This window comes from Aotus nancymaae, unplaced genomic scaffold (genome assembly GCF_030222135.1).
Source record: "Aotus nancymaae isolate 86718 unplaced genomic scaffold, 86718_ANA_hifiasm-v0.15.2.pri h1tg000057l, whole genome shotgun sequence".
NCBI classification, from domain to species: Eukaryota; Metazoa; Chordata; class Mammalia; order Primates; family Aotidae; genus Aotus; species Aotus nancymaae.
Genome location: NW_026988471.1, coordinates 9,868,958 through 9,894,428, shown reverse-complemented (window position 1 = coordinate 9,894,428; position 25,471 = coordinate 9,868,958). Strand labels below are relative to the sequence as shown.

General features: G+C 41.7%; 1 protein-coding gene and 1 pseudogene across 2 annotated transcripts in view; one reads left to right on the top strand and one right to left on the bottom strand.

Moving 5' to 3' along the window:
- The first annotated feature begins 2,172 nt into the window (after positions 1-2,172).
- NOL10 (nucleolar protein 10) overlaps positions 2,173-25,471 on the top strand; it is a 113,039-nt gene continuing 89,740 nt past the window's right edge. Inside the window, exons 1-7 of one of the 2 annotated variants that reach the window (XM_012438864.2) lie at positions 2,173-2,362; positions 11,298-11,343; positions 12,385-12,483; positions 16,136-16,213; positions 18,051-18,088; positions 20,887-21,023; positions 24,129-24,194. In XM_012438864.2, coding sequence (XP_012294287.2) covers positions 2,297-2,362; positions 11,298-11,343; positions 12,385-12,483; positions 16,136-16,213; positions 18,051-18,088; positions 20,887-21,023; positions 24,129-24,194 — 530 coding nt within the window. In that variant the 5' untranslated portion in view covers positions 2,173-2,296. Of the gene's footprint in view, positions 2,363-10,141; positions 10,205-11,297; positions 11,344-12,384; positions 12,484-16,135; positions 16,214-18,050; positions 18,089-20,886; positions 21,024-24,128; positions 24,195-25,471 lie in introns of those variants that run through there. The other variant, XM_012438865.3, reaches the window with a different exon arrangement.
- Positions 22,872-23,209, bottom strand: LOC105707805 (placenta-specific gene 8 protein-like; annotated as a pseudogene).

The following is a 25,471-nucleotide window of genomic DNA, read 5'->3' as shown; positions in this document are numbered from 1 at the left end:
GGGTCACCATATTGATGCCAAACTAAGGACACCCAATGCTCACAGCATACTACAGCCAAGAACTCCTGGGTTCAAGTGATTATCCCGCTTCAGCTTTACTAGTAGCTAGGACTATAGGCCTGTGCCACCAAGCCAAGCCAGAGTCTGTGATCTAACCATTCTATTATACCACCTTTCCCAAGGACGTTTACAGTTTTTTTTTTTAAACTGTAACTAGTGCAGAAAATTAAAAATTAGTTCATGGAGGATTGGAGGACAGAGTTTAGGAACGTATCCCTACGTACATGGCTAAATGTAAATACGTAGCAACGCCTAATAGAGGCGGGGCACTGTTCTGGTACTCTCGGTAGGGGTGGATGGGGAGGATAGAAAACATAAAGACGGGGCCGGGCGCGATGGCTCACGCCTGTAATCCCAAGCACTTTGGGAGGCCGAGGAGGGTGGATCACGAGGTCAAGAGATCGAGACCATCCTGGTCAACATGGTGAAACCCCATCTCTACTAAAAATACAAAAAATTAGCTGGGAATGGTGGCACGTGCCTGTAATCCCAGCTACTCAGGAGGCTGAGGCAGGAGAATTGCCTGAACCCAAGAGACGGAGGTTGCGGTGAGCCGAGATTGCGCCATTGCACTCCAGCCTGGGTAACAAGAGTGAAACTCTGTCTCAAAAAAAAAAAAAAGAAAAAGAAAACATAAAGACAATGATATAGGGTCCACAAAGAACTCTCAACTTAATTCACATGCAATGTGGTGTTGGTATTCGAGAGTTTCCAAAATGTTCTGGGTAGAAGAGCAAAACAATAACATTTGGGTTTTAGAAAGTAAGGCATAAAATAATTTATTCATTAAATCAAAGGAGGCAGGAAGATCAGTTGGAAAGTGATAATCCAAAAATAATAAGTATTTAAGAGTTTCAGCAGGAGGAATGAAAACAGATTAAATATTTCATAATTAGAAATGTCCAGACTTAGATACTGAAAGCGGGGGCCAGAGATAGGAATGGGTTGAAGATGACTACAGTTTTAGCCTAGGTGACTGTGAAAACAGTAATGCTATTAACCAAGCAAAAGAGCACAGAGGCCGGGCGCGGTAGCTCACGCCTATAATCCCAGCACTTTGAGGCCGAGGTGGGCAGATCACGAGGTCAAGAAATGGAGACCATCCTGGCCAACATGGTGAAACCTCCATCTCTACTAAAAATACAAAAATTAGCTGGGTGTGGTGGCATGTGCCCGTAATCCCAGCTACTCCGGAGCCTGAGGCAGGAGAATAGCTTGCACCCGGGAGGCAGAGGTTGCAGTGAGCCAAGATTGCGCTACTGCATTCCAGCCTGGCAACACAGAGACTCCGTCTCAAAGCAAAAAAACAAACAAAAAAAGAATATTGAGAGGAGTTCAGTTAAGGTATTTAGTTGTAGACATATTAAGACTGGGGGCTGGTAAGCAATCGTGATAATATTCAAATATGCAGAAACTAGGGTTCGGAGGCCAGAAAATTTCTATTTCTGAAGAAATAAAATGACTTTTTTTTGAGGCAAGAGTCTCACTCTGTCACCCAGGCTGGAGGGCAGTGGGCGATCTCGGCTCACTGCAACCTCTGCCGCCCGGGTTCACGCGATTCCCCCACCTGTCTTCAGAGTAGCTGAGACTACAGGCGCGCGCCACCAGGCCAGGCTAATTTTTGTATTTTTAGTAGATACGGGGGTTCCACCAAGTTGGCAAGGCTGGTCTTGAACTCCTGACCTCAGGTGATCCGCCCGCCTCGACCTCCCAAAGTGGTAGGATTACAGGCGTGAGCCACGGCATCTGGCCTACAGCATTTCTGATGTAACATTGCAGAAACATTGGAGGAGAGAAAAGAATACACTTCCACTCGGAATTCGCACCCTGGTCGCCTTCGCTGGCTAACTTCACACGCTGAACCGCCTCGCCCCCGCCGGTGAGGATATCTCGGCCTGGGCAGAGACCCGAAAGTCTCCTTCTGCCGCTCGGGATGTTAAGAGCAGGCAGAGCAGTATCTAGTCTTGCCCGTAGCGGCGTCGCCTACAGCCGCGCCGCGTTGCCAGAACCTCACCCGTTTTCCTCCCGGCCGCCGGTTTTCCCGGATTCAACCACCTTCCCTCTTCCAGGGACGTGCGCGCGCATATTTCCGGCGCCCGGAAGTGCGTCATCAGCCGGCGCCAGCGGCCGCACGCCGCGGAGCAAGGGCTTAGAGGATCTGGGATACCGGTGTTCGATCACGCGGGTGGGAAAGGAGCTAGGACTTGAACGGTGTTCACTGCTTCTGGGCGCCACCATGCAAGTCTCCAGCCTCAACGAGGTGAAGATTTACAGTCTCAGCTACGGCAAGTCCCTTCCTGAGGTGAGTCACTTCCCGGCCCCCTGACTCTCGAGCTCTTTAGGATTGTCCCCCTCGTGGGGCAGCCGCCCCTTTCCTCGGCCCTAGCCGCTGTTTTGGCTGGACCTGTGTCAGCCCCCGACTCGGGGAGGCCCAGAGGAGGCTGACGGTTACCTGGGGAGATTACCGGCATTGGGAGACGAGGATACTGCCGTTACTGCGCCAGAAGCTGGACCAAGAGGTAATCGGGGTCAGTGAACTTTGCTGCAGCTTTTGCAAAGTTCTCTGTTTCAGAGAACGCTTCCATTTGGACTTCTTTGGATGTTCACAGTCTCTGCCACACACCGAGGAGAAAAATAGGGACAAATTGATTGACAGAGCTCTTCTCCATATTAACGACCTCCCCATTTTCATGCCTGCCCCATCAGCTGTTTGTTGAGTTCGTATCATTTGCCAGGTCCTAGGGATACAGCAGTGAACAAGAGAGATACAGACTTGGCAATTGTAGAGTTTCTGATGTAGAGGACAGTATTTTCGAGCCTTGCTGAACTTAACCTGATTCCTCGTTTTTAAGTTGGAAAGGGCTTGGACAAATCGGTAATTCTCTTCCAATCTTATCGTGTTTAATAATGCAGCTGAGATTTAATAATGCGTTTAATATGCAGCCGAGATCCAACAAGGGGAAGGGTGACTTGTCCAGCATGACACACTTAGGCTCTGAAACTTGTCTTTTATTTCTTATAAGTGATGATCAAGCCTCTGTCAAAGCACTACCACTGAGCACTACCTTTTGTGGAAGCTCATTTCAATTTTGAGACTCTGCACTTGTTAGAAAGTGGTTTTCAAACATGTCACTTTATAGCATGCCACTGTTGGTCTGAGTCCTGCCCTTGGAAAACAGAATAGAGCTCTCCTTCCATGTGTCTGCTCCTACAGAAATTTCGAGCCAGTGATTAGGTTTTTCCTTTCTTCTCAAAATTCCGGTTTAAATAATTCCATCTTCAGTTGTTCTTCACACTGCGTGATCTTTCTCATTTTGTTCATTCATTCTCCACACTTATTGAGAAGTTACCATGTGCAAGCAGCCCTGTATTAAGTATTGGGATATATGGTGGATATCTCAGATAAGGTTTCCCTTTGAGGAAAAGGATAATAAACAAGTGAGTAAATGAGAAGGCAATTTCAGGTAGTCAAAAGTACTTTTCGTGATGAATGTTTGGAGGAGAGCTGTGTTGAATAAAGTGTTCAGAGAAAGTGTTTTGGATAAAGCCCTGGGGAAGGCCTCTCTATAGGAGGTGGTGTTTGAGCAGAAACTTGAATGATGAAGAGGAGCCAATCATGTGAAGAAGATACGGGGAAGTTTTCAGTGCTGAGAGCAGAAAGTGCAAAGATCCCCACATGAGAATGCACTGGACATGGAGAAGGACCAGAGGAGGCACAGGTGTGATCGTAGTATGCCGAGTGAGGGGAGAGAGCAGGTGGATGAGGCTGGAGAAGTAGACCTGGTAGGAAGGGTAGGAAGTTCAAGGTTTTTTTTTGTTTATTTATTTATTTGCCTTATTTATTTATTTATTTATTTATTTTTTAAAGATGGGGTTTCACCATGATGGCCAGGCTGGTCTTGAACTCCTGACCCTAGGTGATCCACCCACCTCAGCCTCCCAAAGTGCTAGGATTACAGGCGTCAGCCACCGCGCCTGGCTGGAAGTTCAAGTTTTATTCTTAGTGCTGTTGGAAGTCACTGTTGTGTTTTGACGTGGGCTGCTGTGTGACAAATGACTAGCTGAGGAGGGCTCGACTGGGGATGAATTAGGTAGTTCAAGTGAACGACTTTGGTGGCTTGGACTTTCCTGGTAGCAAAGGAAATGCTAAGACACAGTGAGATTCAGGAGATATTTTGAAGGTAGGGCCAATGGAACTTGCTAATGGACTGGATTATTGGTAGAGGGAAGTTGAGGTGACAAAAAGGAAGGAATCAGAGAGCTCTTCAGTTTTGAGTCCGAACAAGTGGGTGCATGGTGGTGCTGCTAACTGACAGGAGAAGAATCGACAAGGAGCACATTGAAGGGTGGGGAGGAGGAAGGTAGTGAACAAAAAGAATCGAGTTTTATTTTCAATAGTGAATGTTTGAAGTTCTAATACGTACCAAGTGGAGATGTTGAGTGGTTAGCAGTTGCATGGATACTAGTATGGAGATTGCAGGTGGAGTCACTGTCGTTGTTTGAGACTAGGCGAGATCATACTGTGAAAGAATGAACAGAGAAGAGAACTGGGCCGAGGACCTGAGGCAGTCTTAACATTTGTCATCCAAGAAGAGAAGGGGAACCCAGCAAAGAAGAAAGAGCAGTAGGCACTGATGAAAGGGGAGAATCAGAAATGTGTAGTTTTGTAGAAGCAAGTGTTTTGAGGAGGAGGGAGTGGTCACCTGTGTCAGCTGCTACTGAGAGCTTTAGTAAGATGAGGGCAGAAAAGAGACCATTGACTTTGGCATGATGCAGAGCGCCACTCTCTTGGCGAGTACCAGGGGAGTGCTAGGGAGAGTAGCTTGAGCTGAGTGGATTTGGAAACCCTGCTTGTCCTGGTTAATGTTTTATAGTTATTTCTTTGAGGTTGGTACCTAAGCTACATGTAGAACCCCAGATGTTGTCTGAACTATGCGAATATTGTTTCTCTTCTGGGCTCGACCTTTCTATTAATGTAGAGAAGCCTCTATATTTGCTCCCTGGGTGCTCTGTCCAGTCTCCTGGCTTTAAGCATATCTGCATATTGATAACTGTCACATTGACGTTTCTAGCCCTTACCTCTACTCTGAACTGGACTTGCGTATCCAGCTGTTCCTTGACATCACTTGGATAGCTGATGGGCATCTCAAACTTCACCTGTCCAGAGTAGAACACCAGCTTTCCCCCCACATACCCTGCTCCTTCAACCTGCGGTCTTCCCGCTCGGTCAGTGGCAGCGCCATCCCTCAAGCTGTTCATGCCAGAACCACTGGACAGTTTTCTGTTATTGTTGCTTCTTTGCTCATAAAATCCACTAGAAAAGCTGTTGGTTCTGTCTTCAGTATAGATCCAGAATCCAGTCATCTCCATTACCGTCACTCTGATTCAGGACACCATCACCCCTGGATTATGCAATTGCAGTTACTACAGTTGACTTCTTTCTTTTTTTTTAAATCGCATATATAACACTTCTATTTGATGATACTACAGTTGACTTCTAAGCGGTTTCTCAGTTTCCACCCTCTACCCCTTTATTCCGCAGTCTGTTATCAGTCAGCTGCCGGGGTGATCCTCTACTCAAAACCCTCCAGTGGCTCCTGGCCTCTTCAGGGTGAGAACCAGAGTCCTCTGAGTGGCCTGCAGGGTCCTCCTTGATGTTGTGCCTTCCTGCCGTCCTCTCTGAGCTCAACTCCTGTCACTGCTCTCCACTTTACGCTGGCCTCACATGTCCCTTCACTGCTCGAGACTAGGCACACTCCTGCGTTAGGACCTTTGCACCGGGGAGTGCCCCTGCCCGCCTGCTTTTCTCCCAGATATCCACCGGGCTTGCCGCCTCATGCCTTTCAGGTCGTTGCTCAAGAGAACCTTAACGTTTAAAGTTATAATTCTCCACCAACACTGTCTCCTTTTCTTGCTTTATGTTTTCCGTGGCATACATAACCATCTGACACTCTAATTATTTTACTTCCTCATTTGTTGGTGTTCCCTCACTTGAAAGAAAGCTTCACAAAAAGAGGGGCTTTTACATTTTTAAATTTAATTTTTTTTTTTTTTGGAAACTGTTGCCCAGGCTGGAGTGCAGTGGCACAATCATGGCTCACTTCAGCCTTGACTTCCCTGGCTCAACAACCCTTGCACCTCAGCCTCCTGAGTAGCTGGGACTACAGCTGCTCACCAACACATCCAGCTTTTTTTTCTTTTGTAAAGACAGTGATGGCACTATGTTGCTAGGCTGGTCTCAAACTCCTGGGCTCAAGTGATCCCCTTGCCTCAGGGCTGGGACTATAGGTATGAACCACTGCACCCGGCCAAGAGGGTTGTTGTTTTTTTTCCTGTTTTATTTACTACTGCTATGCCTATCTACTGGCATTTAGTAGTACAAATCAATATTTGTTTAATCTATTAATGAATAAAGTTAATTTTCATTTTCAGCCCCATCATACTTTTGACCTAGGGCTATGATTTTTATTCACACATTTTGGCCTAAAATCTCACATTCTGGAGTTAATCAGCTTTTGTAGTATTTTTAATGCTGTTAAATTTATTTTTGTCAGTTTTCCAGTGGGTAAGCCTGTTTTTTTCTCTCTTATACAGACTTAACCTTGACCTTTGCTTCACTCTTACTCATTAATACAGTGGTTCTCAAAGCAGGTCTGTGAGGCCCTGAAGATCCCCAAGACTTTTCCAGAGGGTCCATCAGCTCAGACTGTTTGCACAATCATGCTGTTAATTGGCCTTTCTCACTGTGTTGACATTTGTTCTGATGGTGCAAAAGCAGTCATGGATAAAACTGCTGGTACCTTTGTGACTGTTGAAGCAGTGACACCAGACTGTATTAGTTGTCACTATATTCTTCTCTACCATGCACTGCAATCAAAGCCAAAAATGCCAGTTTTACTTAAGAATGCCTTTGAGAAGCTTTAAAAAATTCTTTTTTTTTTTTTTTTTTTGTGGCTGAGTTTCACTGTTGTTGCCCAGGCTGGAGTGTGGTGGTGCAATCTTGGCTCACTGCAACCTCCTCCTCCTGGATTCAACCGATTCTCCTGCCTCAGCCTCCCGAATAGCTGAGATTACAGGCACGTGCCACCATGCCCAGCTAATTTTTTTGTATTTTTAGTAGAGATGGGGTTTAACTATGTTGTCCAGGCTAGTCTCGAACTCCTGACTTCAGGTGATTCACCTGCCTCAGCCTCCCAAAGTGCTGGGATTATAGGCGTGAGCCACCGCACCCGACCTAAAAAATTATTTCTTGAAACTGTGTCATTTCTGGATTCTGTGTGAGGAAGTGGGCAGTGTGTGTGAAGTTCTGCATCCGCAGTACACACAGGGCTTGTCTTGAGGAAAAGCTCTTGTACATGTGTTTCAGTTGTGAGCTGAAGTAGCTCTGTTTTTAAATGAAACAACATTTTTACTTGAAAATATGGCTTAGGGATAAACGGTTGTTATTCAGACTCAGGTATTTGGCAGGCATTTTCTTGAAGATGAACAGAGTGAGCCTGTCCCTTCAGAGGAAAACAGCTGGCAGTATTTGTAACACTGATAACAGTTGTGCTTTCATGTGAAAGGTCGGATCTTAGAAAACCTGTCTCCACCACCATGAGCTTGATAGCTTTCCAGAACTTTCAGACTTTTCTGATGAGATTAGTGGTGATATTAATAAATATGAATTTTTGATACTAGTTAATGAAATATGTCAACAATGGATCGTTCCTGTGTAAGTAGTGAATGAATAATTTCCAAATTGACCAGTGTCTGATGTTCTAAAGTTGTGCAGGGTCAAAGACCCAGAAGGCAAAGATACACAGATGAGTTTTAACATGCTAGAGTACCAAAAATTTGTTGAGAGGCTGCGTGCGGTGGCTCACGCCTATAATCCCAACACTTTGGGAGGCCAAGGCAGGTGGATCACCTGAGGTCAGGAGTTCGAGACCAGCCTGACCAACACGGTGAAACCCCATCTCTACTAAAAATGCAGAATTAGCTGGGCGTGGTGGCACATGCCTGTAATCTCAGCTACTTGGGAGACTGAGGCAGGAGAATCTCTTGGACCTGGGAGGTAGAGGTTTTGGTGAGCTGAGATCACGTCATTGCACTCTAGCCAGGGCAACAAGAGCAAAACTCCGTCTCAAACAAACAAACAAACAAACAAAAAATCATTGATAGGGCTTTACATTCCATGTTGCAACTAACGTTGAAGAAACTACCACTTGCTGAGTTTTGGCATAGTACCAAAGAAGAACAGCCACACTTATCTGAAAGGACTATCATTGCTTTTCTTCCTTTTCCAGCTGGATGTCTGTGTGAGGCCTTATTTTCTTTTTTTCCTCCCACACCCAGCCCAAACCTGAGGCCTTATTTTCTTCATATCCTTCAACTAAAATAAAAGTAGGTTGGTTTCAGAAGCAGACACGAGAATCTACAGGTATTTGCTATTAAAAAGATTTAAGAATATAGCTATTTTTCATAAAAATGTTATTTTGATTAACATGTAATGGGGTGGTTTTTAACTGAATAAGTACATATTTAAATAATATCTCAGTTTTAATGTCTTATACATTAAATATTAATAGATAAAACCCACATAAACAAAAGCTCTTTGGGGTCCTCCATAAAGAGTATGAGGGAATCCTGAGAACAAAAAGTTTGAGAACTGCTATTCTCTGTCTCTCTCTCAATCTTCCTTTAAAGCATTTCTCACTTATCAACAAATTGCATGTTTTGCTTTGCCTTACTTCAAATGTGAGAGCAAATGGGGTCTTTTTTTCCCCCAGCAACGAGACACCTGTTCAGTGAGAGAATGAAGTCATCAGCATTTCCAGAGCTTTTTTGCTAGGTTTTTGATGAAATCCTTTTATATCGGTAGAGTACAGTTTTTGTTTTTGTTTTTGTTTTTGAGACAGGTTCTTGCTCTGTCACCGAGGCTGGAGTGCAGTGGCACAATCACAGCTCACTGCAGCCTTGACTTCCCAGGCTCAAGTGATTCTGCTGTTTTAGCATTTTGGGTAGCTGGGACTACAGGCATGTGCCACCACACCCAGCTAATTTTGATTTTTTTGTAGAGATGGTGTCTTGCTGTGTTGCCCAGGATGGTATCAAACTTCTTTGCTCAAGTGATCCTCTTGTCTTGGCCTATCGAAGTGTTGGGATTGCAGGCATAAGCTACCTCAGCCTGCTTGAGTACAGTTCTTCCCTCCCGCCCCCCACCACCCCACTCCGAGATGGAGTCTTCCCCTGTTGCCCAGGCTGGCGTGCAATGGTGTGATCTCGGCTCACTGCAACCTCTGCCTCCCAGGTTCAAGCGATTCTCCTGCCTCAGCCTCCCAGATAGCTGAGATTATAGGTCCATGCCACCATGCCCATCTAATTTTTTGTATTTTTAGTAGAGATGGTGTTTTACCTTGTTGACCAGGCTGGTCTTGAAAACCTGCCTCGTCCTCCCAAATTGCTGGGATTACAGGCGTGAGCCACCGCACCTGTCTGAGTACGGCTCTTTATTTGCCATGATTTTATAGAATACAGAGAAGATGGCTGAATTTAGTGAACACCTTTCAGTTCTTGGTGAACTTTAAAAAGAAATTTTTAAAAACTTAGGTTTATATGTTCCTATTTCATGCTGACTCCTCATGTGGTCTCCTATAGCGCTGTGAGTTTGTACAGACACCGCTGAATGAACTTTCCTTCCTTCCTACCTTCACTGTGTTGAGAATTTCTCGCCCCTCTGGGTCTCAGGCTCCTAGTTAGAAGGAAATCTCTGTCTTTTTTTCCCCATGCTTGTTTGCACAGGATATACGAGACTAGTTACTGTATGAACTGCCTCCTTCCTCGAGCACAGCTTCCTGAGAAGAGGAAATTGGATCCTGGTTAATAGGGGGAATCCCTAGCAATATATCTTTGTTCTGTTTGTATTAAGTTAATGTAAAATCACATTGAGTGCCCAGAAATAAACTTAATGTCACTTTTAATTGATACCTTCTGCCAAAACTAAAATCAAGCAAATAATCACAAGGACTAGCATAAACCTGTAAATCAGTATGCTACATACAAAGGCAGAAGGAAAGCTGTGGCTTAGACTGAGGCTCATCAAGGTATTATCCCTCTGCAAGTGTGGACGCTGCCTCAGCTGTCATACTTAGGGTCTTCCATGGTGAGTCTGCATGACCAGAGTCCTAAAAATTATTATGTCATGTGTCTGATAAGGGCTGTACAGTTTAGAAATGACATCTCTTAGTTTTTCTCTTGCTTTTCTTTCTTTAGGATAGAGTTTTTAAGCCTTGCCTTTATCGACATTTTGGTCTGGACAGTTCCTTGTTGTGGGGGTTGTCTTATGTATTGTAGGATGTTTGGCATCATCTCTCACCTCTGCCAACCAGATGTCAGGAGCATATCCCCAAGTTGTGACAACCGGAGATGTCTTCAGCAATTCACACATGCCCTCTGGGGCTCATAATTGCCCCAGCTCGAGAACCACTGCTTTGGGATAATCGTAGTTGACAAGTGCTTTGCCACTGGTACCTGAACATGCCATGGAATTATACTGCTGGCTGAACTGGGGCTCATTAACTCCAGAGCAAAACCTGGTATCAGAGAATATGACTATAAAGTGTATCATTTCTTTGTTATCGGCTATTTGATCAGTTTTTTATCTAGTTTTATTATTTGTAAAAAATATATTTCTATACGAAACATTCTCCTATGTTTTACTTTATAAATTTTTCACTTAAATAGATTAAATTGTTTCGTATATTTAATTATAACCCAGAATACTTGAGGCTTTCTGCTTTCCTTGAGATTGGTTAGATGGGTTGATTTTCTCTTGTGTAAAAGATTGTAGTTTAAAAAATTTATTATCTGGCTGGGCCTTGTGGCCCATTTCAGTAGACCTAGCACTTTGGGAGGCAAAGGTGAGAGGGTGGTTTGAGCCCAGGAGTTTGAGGCTGCAATGAGCTAGTTGCATCGCATCACTGCACTCTAGACTGGGCAAGAATGAGACCCTGTCTCTTAAAAAAGTAAAAATTAAAAAAAAATTGTCTAATGTATGTAAGTATACACAAGAAAAAAAATCCGGGAGATATTTAATATGTTAAGAGTAGGGTTTGGATTAGATAATTTTTTTATTTCCTATGTTATATATCCCTGTAAGGTTTGAATTTTAAAATATAAGCATGTATTGTTTTTGCAAGCCGGAAAACAATTTAGCTAAATTTGTTTTAAAATAAAGTCTTTTCATTTTCTTTCAGTGGCTTTCTGATAGGAAGAAGAGAGCACTGCAGAAGAAAGATGTAGGTGAGTATTAGTTGTTTTTTCTCACTGCAGCTGCATTAGTGATCCGTGTTCTCATGCTTTTACTCATTTGCTATTATCATGTGTAAGTGAGGATTTATAAGAATGCAGTAACATATAGTGGAAAATGAATGCTCTTGTTTTTTTTCTTTTTCCCTTTGACGTGGGGTCTCACTGTGTTGCCCAGGCTGGTCTCTAACTTCTGGGCTTGAGCAATCCTCCAACCTTGGCCTCCCAAAGTTTTGGGATTACAGGCGTGAGCCACTGCACCCAGCCCATCTCCTTCTTAAGAAACCTTTTGTTGTGGTTGGTATGTTCCTGGTGGGTATGGGATTTGATTTTACCTTATTAACTAATAAGTTAGCCTGTTACTGTTTCATGTCTTTGCCATGATTGAGTTGTAATAGTGGTTTAGGGGCCTGGTTCGGTGGCTCACTCCTGTAATCCCAGAACTTTGGAAGGCTGAAGTGGGAGGATTGCGTGAACCCAGAAGTTTGAGACCAGCCTGGGCAATGTGGTGAAACCCCATCTCTACAAAAAGTATAAAAATGTCTGGGTGCGGTGGCATGCACCTGTAGTCCTGCCTATCTGGGGGGCTGAGGTGTGAGGATTGCTTATGCCTGGGAGGTTGAGGCTGCAGTGAGCCATAATCGTGCCACTGTACTCCAGCCTGGGCGACAGAGTGAGACCCTGTCTCAAAAAAAAAAAAGTGGCTTAATGTTTATGCTCTTCCTACTTTGTATGTATATTTAACACTGGATGTTTGATACACTGTTGTGAAAAATTTTTTTTCAATTAATGATGATACTTTTTCTTTTTGAAAAGTACAAATGAAATACTTAGCTTAGAAAAACAATGTATGAGCTAAGAAAAAACCTTTGCTGTTTAATGGTTGGGCTTTTGCTAGTGCCCTTTCCCAAGGCCAGGAGGCATTTGGGATGAATTTTACCTGTTTATAGTTGTGCTGACTGCTCAGCACACGTTGTCTTCTTATGACAAAAAATAAGCACATGTTAGTTAAACCTTGTTTTTTTCTCTTTTTAGATGTCCGTAGGAGAATTGAACTTATTCAGGATTTTGAAATGCCTACTGTATGTACCACTATTAAGGTGTCAAAAGATGGACAGTACATTTTAGCAACTGGTAAGTGTCTTTTTGGTTATGATTTCCATGCACTGTTTACCAGGAAATTCTGTAATAGGAAAGGTTTTGTTTGTTTGTTTGTTTGTTTGTTTTGAGACGGAGTTTCACTCTTGTTACCCAGGCTGGAATGCAATGGCGCGATCTCGGCTCACCTCATCCTCCGCCTCCTGGGTTCAGACAATTCTCCTGCCTCAGCCTCCTGAGTAGCTGGGATTACAGGCACGCGCCACCATGCCCAGCTAATTTTTTGTATTTTTAGTAGAGACGGGGTTTCACCATGTTGACCAGGATGGTTTCGATCCCTTGACCTCGTGATCCACCTGCGTCGGCCTCCCAAAGTGCTGGGATTACAGGCGTGAGCCACCGTGCCCGGCCCTTGTTTGTTTTTTACCCTAATAGTTTATTATAAAAAATTTCAAACAGAAATATTGAAAAAATTGTAAACACCCATTTAACTGCTACCTAAATTCTGCAATAAATAGTTTACTCTGCAATATTTGACTTATCCCATGCATCTGTCTCTTTGTTCCTACATCAGTCCATCTTGTTTCTTTGATGTATTTCAGTGTAAGTTGCAGATACGAGTATATTTCACCCCAAAACACCTCAGCATATATATCGTTAGCTGGAGTTCAACATTTATCAATATTTATTTGTAGCTTTTTACAAGGTAAAAAAAAATGTATATTGGTGAAATGCATAGATCCTAAGTTTACCATTTGATTAATTTTGACAAATGCACACACCTGTGTAACCCAAAGCTCTCTCAAGACATTTTTTTCCTGCAGAAAATTGCTCCCACACATGCACAGACCACCATTGCTAATTTTTTCAGTACACATAAGTTTAGCCTGTAGTCATACACTGTATATTCTTTCTCTGTAAGACTTATTTCATGTATTTGAGATTCATACATGTTTTTTTTTTTTTTTTAAATGGGGTTTCACCATGATGGCCAGGCTGGTCTTGAACTCCTGACCTCAGGTGATCCACCCATCTTGGCCTCCCAAAGTGCTAGGATTACAGGCGTGAGCCACCACGCCCGGCCAAGATTCATACATGTTGTTATATGTATCAATAACTTTTTAAAAAATTACCAAATAATATTTCGTTATATGATTAAACCAGTTTATTTAGCCATTCTCCATGTGATAAACACCTGGGCTATTTTCCTTCATTTTTTTTGGCTATTACTAATAAAGTGCTATGAACAATCCCATAGAGTCTGTTTTATGGATATACGCTTTCATGTCTTTGGTAAATACCTAGGAGTGGAATTTTTGGGTCCTGGGGTAGGTGGTTTTTTCCCAAAGTGGTCATATCATTTGCATTCCCACTAACAATGAATGAGAGTTTTAGGAAAGGTCACTTATAACATGATTTTTTGTATCACATACCAATTTTTAAAAATGTCTCTAAGATTTTACATTAACAGTATTTATCGTCATCAAAAAATCATGAAATTTAGAGAAATTTTTATTTGGAGACGGAGTCTCGCTCCGTGGCCAAGGCCGGAGTACAGTAGTGCGCTCGGCTCACTGCAGCCTTTGCCTCCTGGGTTCAAGCAATTCTCCTGCCTCAGCCTCTCGAGTAGCTGGGACTACAGTAGGCACAGGCCACCACGCCTGACTAATTTTTTGTATTTTAGTAGAGACGAGATTTCACCATCTTGCCCAAGCTGGTCTCTAACTCCTGAGCTCAGGCAGTCCACCTGCCTTGGCCTCCCAAAGTGCTAGGATTACAGACGTGAGGCACTGCACCTGGCCAGTTTAGAGAACTTTTAATGTGTTAGAATGTTGAACAGTATGTCAACCTTTAGTGGTTGTGATTTTGGTGCGTATGTCCTATATTCCGTTCAAACATTTTTTGCTGATGTAATGGTAACAGTATTCCTTTTCCAATCACCTGCTTTTTGGTAACACCTTTTATACATACAGGCCAGTCTCTTTTGCTTTGTGTTAATGATTATCTCCATACTAACTGACACTGTCTACATCTCTTAGCCTTCGGTTTTATGTTCAAAAACTGGTAGAAAGAATTGAGGAAATCTAAGCTATATGGACATCCTTATTGGAGACTAGAAGAAACTTAAAGATTTAATTCATTTTCTTCATATTATAGATCCAGAGATACTAAGTGACTTGTCTAGGCTCCCAGATCTAGTACTTAAGAAAGCTACGATACAGATTTGTTAAATCACACTTTCTTTTATGAAATCATCCTCTATTCCCATCCAAAATTAATGGCTTTTTTTCTTTTTGAAACAGAGTCTCACTCTGTCACCCAGTTTGGAGTGCAGTGGCGTGATTTCGGCTGACTGCAACCTCCACTTCCCAGGCTCAAGCGATTCTCGAGTAGTCTCCTGAGTAGCAGGGACTACAGGTGCGCACCACCACATCTGACTAATTTCTGTATTTTTTTTGGTAGAGACAGGGTTTCACCATGATGTTGGCCAGGCTGGTCTTGAACTCCTTGCCTCAAGTGATACTTGGCCTCCCAAAGTGCTGGCATTACGGGCTTGAGCGACTGCATCCAGCCTAATGGCTTTTCTTCTTATTTAGAACTCCTTGGTTTTATTTTATCTTAAAAAATATTTCATAAATAATATGTGGGCCTGGTGTGGTGGCTCATGCCTGTAATCCCAGCACTTTAGGAGGCCATGGTGGGTTGATTACCTGAGGTCAGGAGTTCAAGACCAGCATGACCAACATGGTGAAACCTTGTCTCTACTAAAAATACAAAAATTACTGGGGCATGGTGGTGTCCACCTGTAATCCCAGCTACTTGAGAGGGTGAGGCAGGAGAATCACTTGAACCCAGGAGGCAGAGGTTGCAGTGAGCCGAGATCATACCATTCCGCTGTAGCCTGGATGACAGAGCAAGCCTCTGTCTCAAAAAAAAAAAAGACAAAGTGCCAAAGTTATCATTGCATTGTACAGAGTTATATCAGTTCTAGAAAATTAGGATCACATTATATGGGCCTGTGCCCTGTCTGTACTTTTACTTTATAGTACATTTTGGCAGCCTTCCATGTCAGTGCTTACAGGTCTGCCTCATCCACTCTATGGGCCATGTAATAGTCCTTTGTGTGGACTTACTGTCATTTATTTAACCATTTTCCTGTTAATGGACTTTTATTTGCTGACCATTTATAAATAATGCTGCAGTGAACGTCTTTGGCAGGCTTGTGGATATTTTTCTGTGAGTTCAATTTGTGTAAGTTGAACTATAGATTGAAAGTATAGAAACATCATGTATTTTAGGGATTGTCCTTCAAAAAAGTTGGATCAATTCTGTACTAATCAGCAACAGTATATGAGAATATTTCACACTTTCACCAACGCAGGTATTAACCGTCTTTTTTATCTTTGCCATTATGGTGGATGAAACTGTTTTATTGTTTTAATGTATTTTGTTAGGTTGCCTGTGAAGTTTATTAGTTATTTGTGTTTTGTTTTCTATGACTTGCTTAATAGCTTTTGCTCATTTTTTCCTCGGGGTGCTTGAGAGGGGCTGCTTTTAAATTCCTTTCTTATGATTTGGTTGCATTTAATCCTGCCTATCGCTGAACAAGAAGTATGCTCGTTGTATCTGTGGATGTTGACTATGAAAAGTATGTCTTTAGGTTTTACATCGCATTAATTTTTTGTAGGAACATATAAACCTCGGGTTCGATGTTATGACACCTATCAATTATCCTTGAAGTTTGAAAGGTGTTTAGATTCAGAAGGTGAGTAAGAAGCTAAATTTAAATTCATGAAAATGGCTTTTTATGTTTGTCTACTCTTCTGGTTTTAAAATGGGAATGGTTTATAATTAGTTTTCTATTGTTATATAACAGATTACTGTATTACAATGCTGATGGCTTAGAACATCCATTCAGTAGCTGGCAGTTTGTGTAGATCTGAAGTCTGTGCAGGTTTTATGCTGAGAGCCGGGGTCTGGGTGTTGACCAGATGGAGCTGTGACCCGGAGGTGCTGGGCAAGAAGATGCTTCCACGTGTTAGTTTGCAGTTCTTTTAGAATTGACTATCAGCTTTTTCTTGGCTTTCATGGAAAGCTACTACGGATTTGAGCCACCACACCCTACTAATTTTATAATTTTGTAGAGATGGAGTCTAGCCATGTTGCCCAGGCTGGTCTCAAACTCCTGGCCTCAGCCATCCTTTTGCCTTGGCCTCCCAAAGTGCTGGGATTCCAGGCATGAGCCACTGTACCCAGCCCTTGTGTTTTGGATCTCTCTTTCTCTTCTGCTGCCAGCCAGAGAAAACTCTGCTTTTAAAGGGCTCAGATGATTATAAATCTCCCTTTTGCCATAGAATGTAATGTAATCACAGGAGCAGTGTCTCATCAATTCAGTTTCTGCCCACACTCTCAAGGGAAGGGGGTTATACAAGGGTAAAGGTCACTAGAGGTCATTCTTAGAATTCTGAATGACACTGAAGTCAAGTTAAAATGGGAAAGTTCGGCCGGGTGCAGTGGCTCATGCCTGTAATCCCAGAGCTTTGGGAGGCCGAAGTGGGTGGATCACCTGACGTGGGAGTTCCAGACCTGCCTGACCAACGTGGTGAAATCCTGTCTCTACTAAAAATACAAAAAAATTTAGCAGGACATGGTGGCGCATGCCTGTAGTTCCAGCTACTCAGGCGGCTGAGGCAGGAGAATTACTTGAACCTGGGAGGCAGAGGTTGCAGTGAGCAGAGATTGCTCCATTGCACTCCAGCCTGGGCAACAAGAGTGAAACTCCATCTCAAAACAAAACAAAATGGGAAAGTTCAAGTGCTTTTATCAGTTTGCCTAGTGTTTGGGATTGAGGGGAAAGGAGTTAATGGGATACGTGGTTTGTGGAATTATATGCATGGTCTCCCAACTTATTTCACCCTTTGTTTTTATTTTTTATTTTTATTTTTTTGAAACAGATTTTTCTCTGTCACCCAGGCTGGAGTGCAGTGTTGTGATCACAGCTCACTGCAGCCTCAACTACCCAGGCTCAAGAAATCCTCCCATCTCAGTCTCCCAAATAGCTGGGACCACAGGTGTGCACCACCATGCCTGGCTAATTTTTTTTCTTTTTTTCCCCCATAGAGATAGAGTCTTATTACGTCTTTGTTTATTGAAAACAATAGGAACTCTGTGTACCACTAATAATGGCTGTTTTTCACTCTTTTTGTTTATCAGGTAGACTATGAATGGGTAAAAATGACTGATCTTTTTTGTTAAGCAACAACTTTTAAAATTTTCTTTAATGTATATTTGAAAGTCTTTAAAATTATTTTGATTTCAAGATCTCAGAAAGGGTGACAAACTTTAGAAGTCATTACATTTTGTGAATTTGCTTCTGTTCTACAACAAATCTGGTTGACGTGTATTGAGAAATTATGAGGCTTTTAAGTTTTCGTTGGTATTCTGGGACAATATAATTTGGCAATTTTCTTCTTATGTAGAGGCAGAAAAGAAAAACTGGTATGTGTATAATTTCTGTGTTGATTTAGAATCTTTGCATCAAGTTTGCATTGTTAGAATGTTGATTGATAATTGTATTTTTTCTGTTATTTCTTGTTTTTCAGTTGTCACCTTTGAAATTTTGTCTGATGACTACTCAAAGGTATGTTTTATAGCATTGGTTTGTACTGACTAAATTCAATAAATGAGTGAGTGGAATTTATTTTTATGATAAGCAGTTTTATGATATTTCTGTTGTTAAGCTAAAATGGCCGTGTAGTTCCATTGCTAAACTACAATGGTTGTGTAGTAAAATGTAAGCCATCATTTTATTAATACGTTTTTTTTTTTTTTTTTGAGACAGTCTCGCTCTGTCGCCCAGGCTAGAGTGCAGTGGCGTGATCTCAGCTCACTGCAACCTCCGCCTTTCGGGTTCAAATGATTCTCCTGCCTCAGCCTCCGGAGTAGCTGGGATTACAGGCACGTGCCACCACACCCGGCTAATTTTTTTTCGTATTTTTAGTAGAGATGGGGTTTCACCCTGTTGATCAGGCTGGTCTGGAACTCCTGACCTCGTATGCTGCCCATCTAGGCCTCCCAAAATGCTGGGATTGCAGGCATGAGCCACTGTGCTCAGCTATTAATACGTATTTTAAAAGATGTATAGCATCTTTTTTTTTTTTTTTAATGAGACAGAGTCTCGCTCTCTTTCCAGGGCTAGAGTGCTATGGTGCAGTCTCGGCTCATTGCAACCTCCACCTCCTGGGTTCAAGCGATTTTCGTGCCTCTACCTCCCGAGTAGCTGGGATTACAGGCTTGTGCCACCATGCCTGGCTAATTTTTTTTTTTTTTTTTTTGTATTTTTAGTAGAGACAGGGTTTCACCATGTTGGCCAGGCTGGTCTTGAACTCCTGATTTCATGATCCTCCCGCCTTGACCTCCGGAAGTGCTGGGATTACAGCCATGAGCCACCATGCCCGACCGTATAGCATCTTTTAAAATGATTATGATACAGATAGCCTTTGGCCAATCTAATGTCTAAATTAATTTTTCATATCACATATGAGACCTTATTTATAGTTTTTTTTTTTTTTTTTTGAGATGGAGTTTTGCTGTTGTTACCCAGACTGGAGTGCAATGGCACGATCTCTGCTCACCACAACCTCCACCTCCTGGGTTCAAGCAATTCTCCTGCCTCAGCCTCCCGAGTAGCTGAGACTACAGGCGCGCACCACCATGCCCAGCTAATTTTTGTATTTTTAGTAGAGACGGGGTTTCACCTTGTTGACCAGGATGGTCTCGATCTCTTGACCTCGTGATCCAACCGCCTTGGCCTCCCAAAGTGCTGGGATTACAGGCGTGAGCCACCGTGCCTGGCTTTATTTATAGTTTTAAGAGTTGGCAGCAGTCATCTTTTATATCATCTTATATTCTAGATTTGTGATTCTGATTATTACATTTAACCCAGATTTATTTGCCAGGTTGCTTTAATTTTCTTATTTATATGTGAAAAGTAAACTAGCAGGGTTGTATGTTTAACTTTTTTTTTTTTAACCTTACAAGTGCTTGTGGTATATTCTGAAACAGTTCAAAATATAGCTGAGTAGATTTCTTTCCTTTTTTGGTGCCATTAGTCCATCTTTCAACTCTTTTTTATTTTTTGAGACAGGGCCTCGCTCTGTCACCCAGGCTGGAGGGCAACCGTGCAATTTTGGCTCACTGCAGCGTCAACTTCCTGGGTTCAAGCAATTCTCCTGTCTCTGCCTCTGCCTTCCGAGTAGCTGGGTCTATAGGCATGCGCCTCCACACCTGGCTAATTTTTGTGTTTTTAGTAGAGATAGAATTTCACCATGTTGGCCAGGCTGACCTCAAACTCCTGACTTCAAGTGATCCGCTTGCCTCAGCCTCCCAAAGTGCTGGGATTACAGGCGTGAGCCACCACGCCCAGCCAATATTTCAACTCTTATAGTCACTTTCAACAGTTATAAAATTGTCAGTAAACTTTTTATTTTAAAATGAAAAATTTTTAGTGATGTCAAATGGCATCTTGAAAGAAAATTGAGTTTTCTTAGCTGAAAGGGCTTTATATATATTCAGTTTTGGAAACTGGGGAGTACAGTTTATCCTTTTGTCTTTGGTAGTCATTTATCATATGTTTTGGGATGTGTTTTATAATGTATTTTCTCTAAATATTGATAAATTTGCCTTTAAATACCATCTGTTCATGTGTTTTTGTTGTTGTTGTTTGTTTTTAAGACAGTCTTGCTCTTGTCACCCAGGCTGGAGTGCAATGGTGCGATTTCAGCTCACTGCAACCTCTGCCTCCTGGGTTCAAGTGATTCTCTTGCCTCAGCCTCCCGAATAGCTTGTATTACAGGCGTCTGCCACCATACCTAGCTAATATTTGTATTTTTAGTAGAGATGGGTTTCACCATGTTGGCCAAGCTGGTCTCGAACTCTTGACCTCAGGTGATACACCTGCCTCAGCCTCCCAAAGTGCTGGGATTATAGGTGTAAGCCACCACAACCAGCCCTGCTGATGTTTAAGATAACTCCTTAGTACACTAAAGTCAGATTTATGCAAGGAGTTTATCATACCTTGTGTGACAATGGTAGGATTATTTAAATGTGTTCCCAAGTGAAAGAAGAAATTGCTCATTGAGGTAACCACTTGGCATGACATGCTGGTGCCAGGTAAATGAAGGGCATCGGTTTCAAGTCTTTCAGTTAGTAGGTAAGGTTTGCAGAAAAGCTGTTAGCATACAGGAAGTCATTAAGGAGCCAATGCAGAGTTTTCATTCTTAGTCCCAGTGGAGAGTGTGTGCATGGACCTGTGTGTCTAGAAAGAGAAAGTGAGAGAGAGGTGTCAGAGTTTTTCTCGGTTTGCCAGTTTTTTAGTGATAATGAAATAAACACCTAACTAGAAATGTAAGCCAACTAATGTTCTTGCTTTATTTTCAGATCGTCTTCTTACATAATGATAGATACATTGAATTTCATTCGCAATCAGGTTTTTACTACAAAACCAGAATACCGAAGTTTGGGAGAGATTTCTCTTACCACTATCCATCCTGTGACTTGTACTTTGTTGGTGCAAGGTATTGGATCTAGTCCTCTTTCCTTCTTTTCACCTCCTAACTTCTGTTCTTAAATTTCTTTACATTTTCTCTCTTTAGGTAGCTTGTTTAATTAAAAAACATGGTATGTGGCTCTTGTTAAAAAAAAAAGTAGAAAACAAAAGATAGGCAAAAAAAATTCTTTTTTCTACATATTGATTTATTTATAAGTACCATATACTATGTTATACGTATATTTCTAATTCTAATGTTAAAAATATCTGTGATTAGGCCAGGCGCGGTGGCTTGCACCTGTAATCCCAGCACTTTGGGAGGCCGAGGCGGGCGGATCACCTGAGTTTCAGAGTTCGAGACCAGCCTGACCAATATATGGTGAAACCCTGTCTCTTTAAAAATATATATATCTGTGATAGTTACCTGTCTCATTGGGAAATACTGATGGGAAGTGCGTGAGACTTTTCAGTGTAGTCCAATTGTCACAATTTATGAGACACAATATTGTTTTATTTACCTGTTTATCTTCCAGATTTCTGCCTCTACTTTAAGTTTGTTCCATATCAGTAATTAATTTCTTATTTATTTATTTATTTATTTATTTATTTTTAGAGACAGAGTCTCACTCTGTCACCCAGGCTAGAGTGCAGTGGCGTGATCTCAGCTAACTGCAACCTCCACTTCCTGGGCTCAAACGATTCTCCTGCTTCAGCCTCCCAAGTAGCTGGGATTACAGATACCCCCACCACCATGCCCGGCTAATTTTTGTATTTTTAGTAGAGATGGGGTTTCACTGTGTTGCCCAGGCTGGTCTTGAACTCCTGACCTCAGGTGATCCACCCTCCTTGGCCTGCAAAAATGCTGGGATTACAGGCGTGAGCCACTGCACCTGGCCTGTTTGTTTTGAGATGGAGTTTCGCTCTTGTAGCCCAGACTGGAGTGCAATAGCGCAATCTCAGCTCACCGCAACCTCTGCTTCCTGGGTTCAAGCGATTTCTCCTACCTCAGCCTCTCGAATAGCTTGGATTACAGGCATGGGCCACTACGCCTGGCTAATTTTGTATTTTTAGTAGAGACAGGATTTCTCCATGTTGGTCAGACTGGTCTCAAACTCCCGACCTTAGGTGATCTGCCCACATCAGCCTCCCAAAGTGCTGAGATTACAGGCATGAGACACCATGCTTGGCCTGTTTTGTTTTTTTTTCCCTTAAACAAAGCATTAGTGTTATCTATTTGGCTATTAGTATTGGCAGTTTATCTACAATATTTAATGAGATAAATTGTAGGCAAAAATTTAGTACAATTTCAATAGAAACACCTTTTTTTCCCCCTGAAAATACAGCAATATTTGAAGGACTGATTTCTTTAAAGAAGAATGAGACATGATCTCTGCTTTTAAGTTGCTTAAAGGGTCTAATTCCTGCATGACTTACTCATTTAGATATTACATTTTGGGCTTCTGTTAGTATGGTGCTGAATTTGGAGATATACATATATAATCTAGTTGATAAAGTCAGTTTCTTAGCTCTATTGCACAGTATTTTAAAGCTTTTATTCTAAGTACCTTTTTGTTTTTATTTTTACTTTTTTTTGTGAGTAAAATCTTTTATTTGGTTTATATTTCAAGTGTAATTTAAAAAGTTTGTAAGCCAGGAAATTTGATAATAGCAAAGTGAGGAGAAACTAAGCTAGACCATTTAGATAAGCTCAGGGACAACATTCATTTATAAAAAATCAAACATTTGATTTTTTTCATGCCATCAGTTGTACTTAAACATATCCATCATATTTCAGTTGCAAAAGATGGTGAAGAACTGAAGCTGAAGAGGTGTCTGCTGACTTGTTGCTTCAACAAGAGCTTTTCATCATCAGTTTTTAGAAAGCATGCGTGGCTCCCCTTCTGTTGGTCTCTTTCTTGATTTGGCAAAGAGAACAATGAGGACAGCAAAGGGCTGCCAAATAGTCATCACAAACAGATCCAGGGATGCCATATCGGGTCATATAGAGAGTCCTCATTGCGACGCTTGTTCCACACAGACAGCATTAATTCATGTCAGCTGCAATTTGACACCCAAAGCACACAACACAGTGTGCCACAGAGACAGACTCCACAGTCGCTGAAGCAGTCACATGCCTGTCTGCCAGTTGGAGTTCTGGGGTGTGGGACTGAGTCCAGGTTGGGTCACAACGACCATCAGCACCTGAGCTTGCATTTTCAGTGCAGGGCCTTAAAAGCTGTGAACTGAAAAGGGAGAGAGTCTGTTTTTGCTTTCTATAAAGATGGGGTCTCATTATGTTTCCCAGGCTGGTCTCGAACTACTGGGCTCAAATGATCCTCTTGCTTTGGCCTCACAAAATGTTTGGATTACAGGTGTGAGCTACTGTACCTGGCCTGTATTATATTTGTAGTCATCAAAAAGGTAGCTTTTGGCCAGGCATTTGGCTGGTGGCTATTATGTATACATATATAATTCATAAAAAAAATCTAAATATATACTCATTTTAGAAAATTGGGAAAATGTAGAAAAGAAAAAATTCAGGCTGGATGTGGTGGCTAATGCCTGTGATCCAGCACTTTGGGAGGCCGAAGTGGGCAGATCACCTGAGGTCAGGAGTTTGAGACCAGCCTAGCCAATATGGTGAAACCCCATCTCTACTAAAAATACAAAAAATGAGCCAGTGTGGTGGCAGGCGCCTGTGAGCTGAGATTGTGTTGTTGGACTCCAGCCTGGGCAACAAGAGCGAAACTCCATCACAGAAAAAAAAAAACCCAAAAAATTTCAGCCATAATTATACCACCCAGAGGGAATCCTTATTATGTTTCCTTCTAGTCCCTTCTATACATATGTAGATACATGTACTTTGGGATCTTGTATTCTCCATGTTATTTGTAAATAGTATTCTACTTAATGACTTAACAATATTTCCTTGGCACATGAATGGTTTAAATCACTTTTATACATTAACAAATTCATAAATAAGGTGAATATTTTTCAGATTTAGCATACATCTTTGTATCACTTTTACAAAAGGAGGTGATGTCTTATGAGTGATATATGTTTATAAAATTTGCATTTAAAGAAAATTTTATTGTAGTTTAGCAGATATTTAACTTTCTTTATTACTTTACAGTTCTGAAGTTTATAGGTTAAACTTAGAACAAGGGCGATACCTGAATCCCCTGCAAACTGACGCTGCGTGAGTATTGTTTTTGTAATACTGTTATATACATTTTGATCAGGAGATGGAGCCAGATGCTCAATTCATTAACAAGTAATGTAAAATACTGCAATTAAGCAAAACTCTCAGCAACTTAGAAAGTACTGTTGAATTTATTCTTAAACAAAAAATTCACTGAAAGATCTGGTGATTACTTTAAACATTTTTTTAAAAAAGCTTTTTTTAATATGCTCACATTTAAGCCAATTAAAAATAGTTTTTTATTATTATTATTTGCAGTGTTCTTTAAATTTGCATTCATGGTTTTGTTTTGTGATATATTCTCCTGTGGAGAAATTTTGAATTAACTTGGAGTGTCATTTTTAAATTTTTATGTTTTGCCAGCAGACACTTAAGGGTTTTAAAGGTTTCCTTTTATCATACATTTTAGTCTACACATATGTATTCTGCAGCAGAAGTATTTAGGAATGAATCCATGATCATCATCACAACAAATAACAGTCATAAACACAGTGGGAAAGCACTTACTTTGTGCCAGGTGTTATTCAGCCCTTTTACTTTTATTAACTCATTTTAAACTTAGAACAGATTTTTTGGTGAGTACCATTTTACAGATAGGGCAGCTGAGACTCAGAGAGGTAAATAGTTTGCCCAAGGCCACACAGCTGTCAACGGTGGAAGCTGGATTACTTCTCATTGTGTATTATGAAGAGCCTGCTGAACTGCTTTGAGAGGATTTTTTAAGGTTAGGCGAATATATTGTGATAAGAACCAAGTAAACTTCAGTATTTTTTTTTCACATTGGCTAGAAATGCTTTTATTTTTATTTTAAGGAAATTTCAGTAACTTCACAATGCATTGAGTGTCCTCTATACTCCAGACACTGCTGACCACTTTGCAGTCTTTTTCATTTAATCTCCATAACAACCCCCTGAGGTGAAATAGCCATTTTACAGAGAAAGAAAATAAGGCTTAGAGTGACATACCCAGGACAAGCTTGTCAAGGCTCAGGATCGTCATGGTGATAGCCTGTGTTCTTTTAAAAATGTTACCTTCCTTGAAAGAAAATACCTTGAGAAAATAGAATGACCCTTTCTTCTCATGGTGGTGGAATAGTATTGAAGTCCTTACTTGTTTGTCACCTAGCAGGTAGAGTGTCACCCTGGAGATCAGAAACTCCAGTGACTGTGAGCCAAGCACTTAACCCTTTCAACCTTGGTGTTTTCCATTGGCAGATTAGTGAGAGAGCATCTCCCTAGAATTTGGGTTGACTGTTTATTTAATACTCCTTCCCC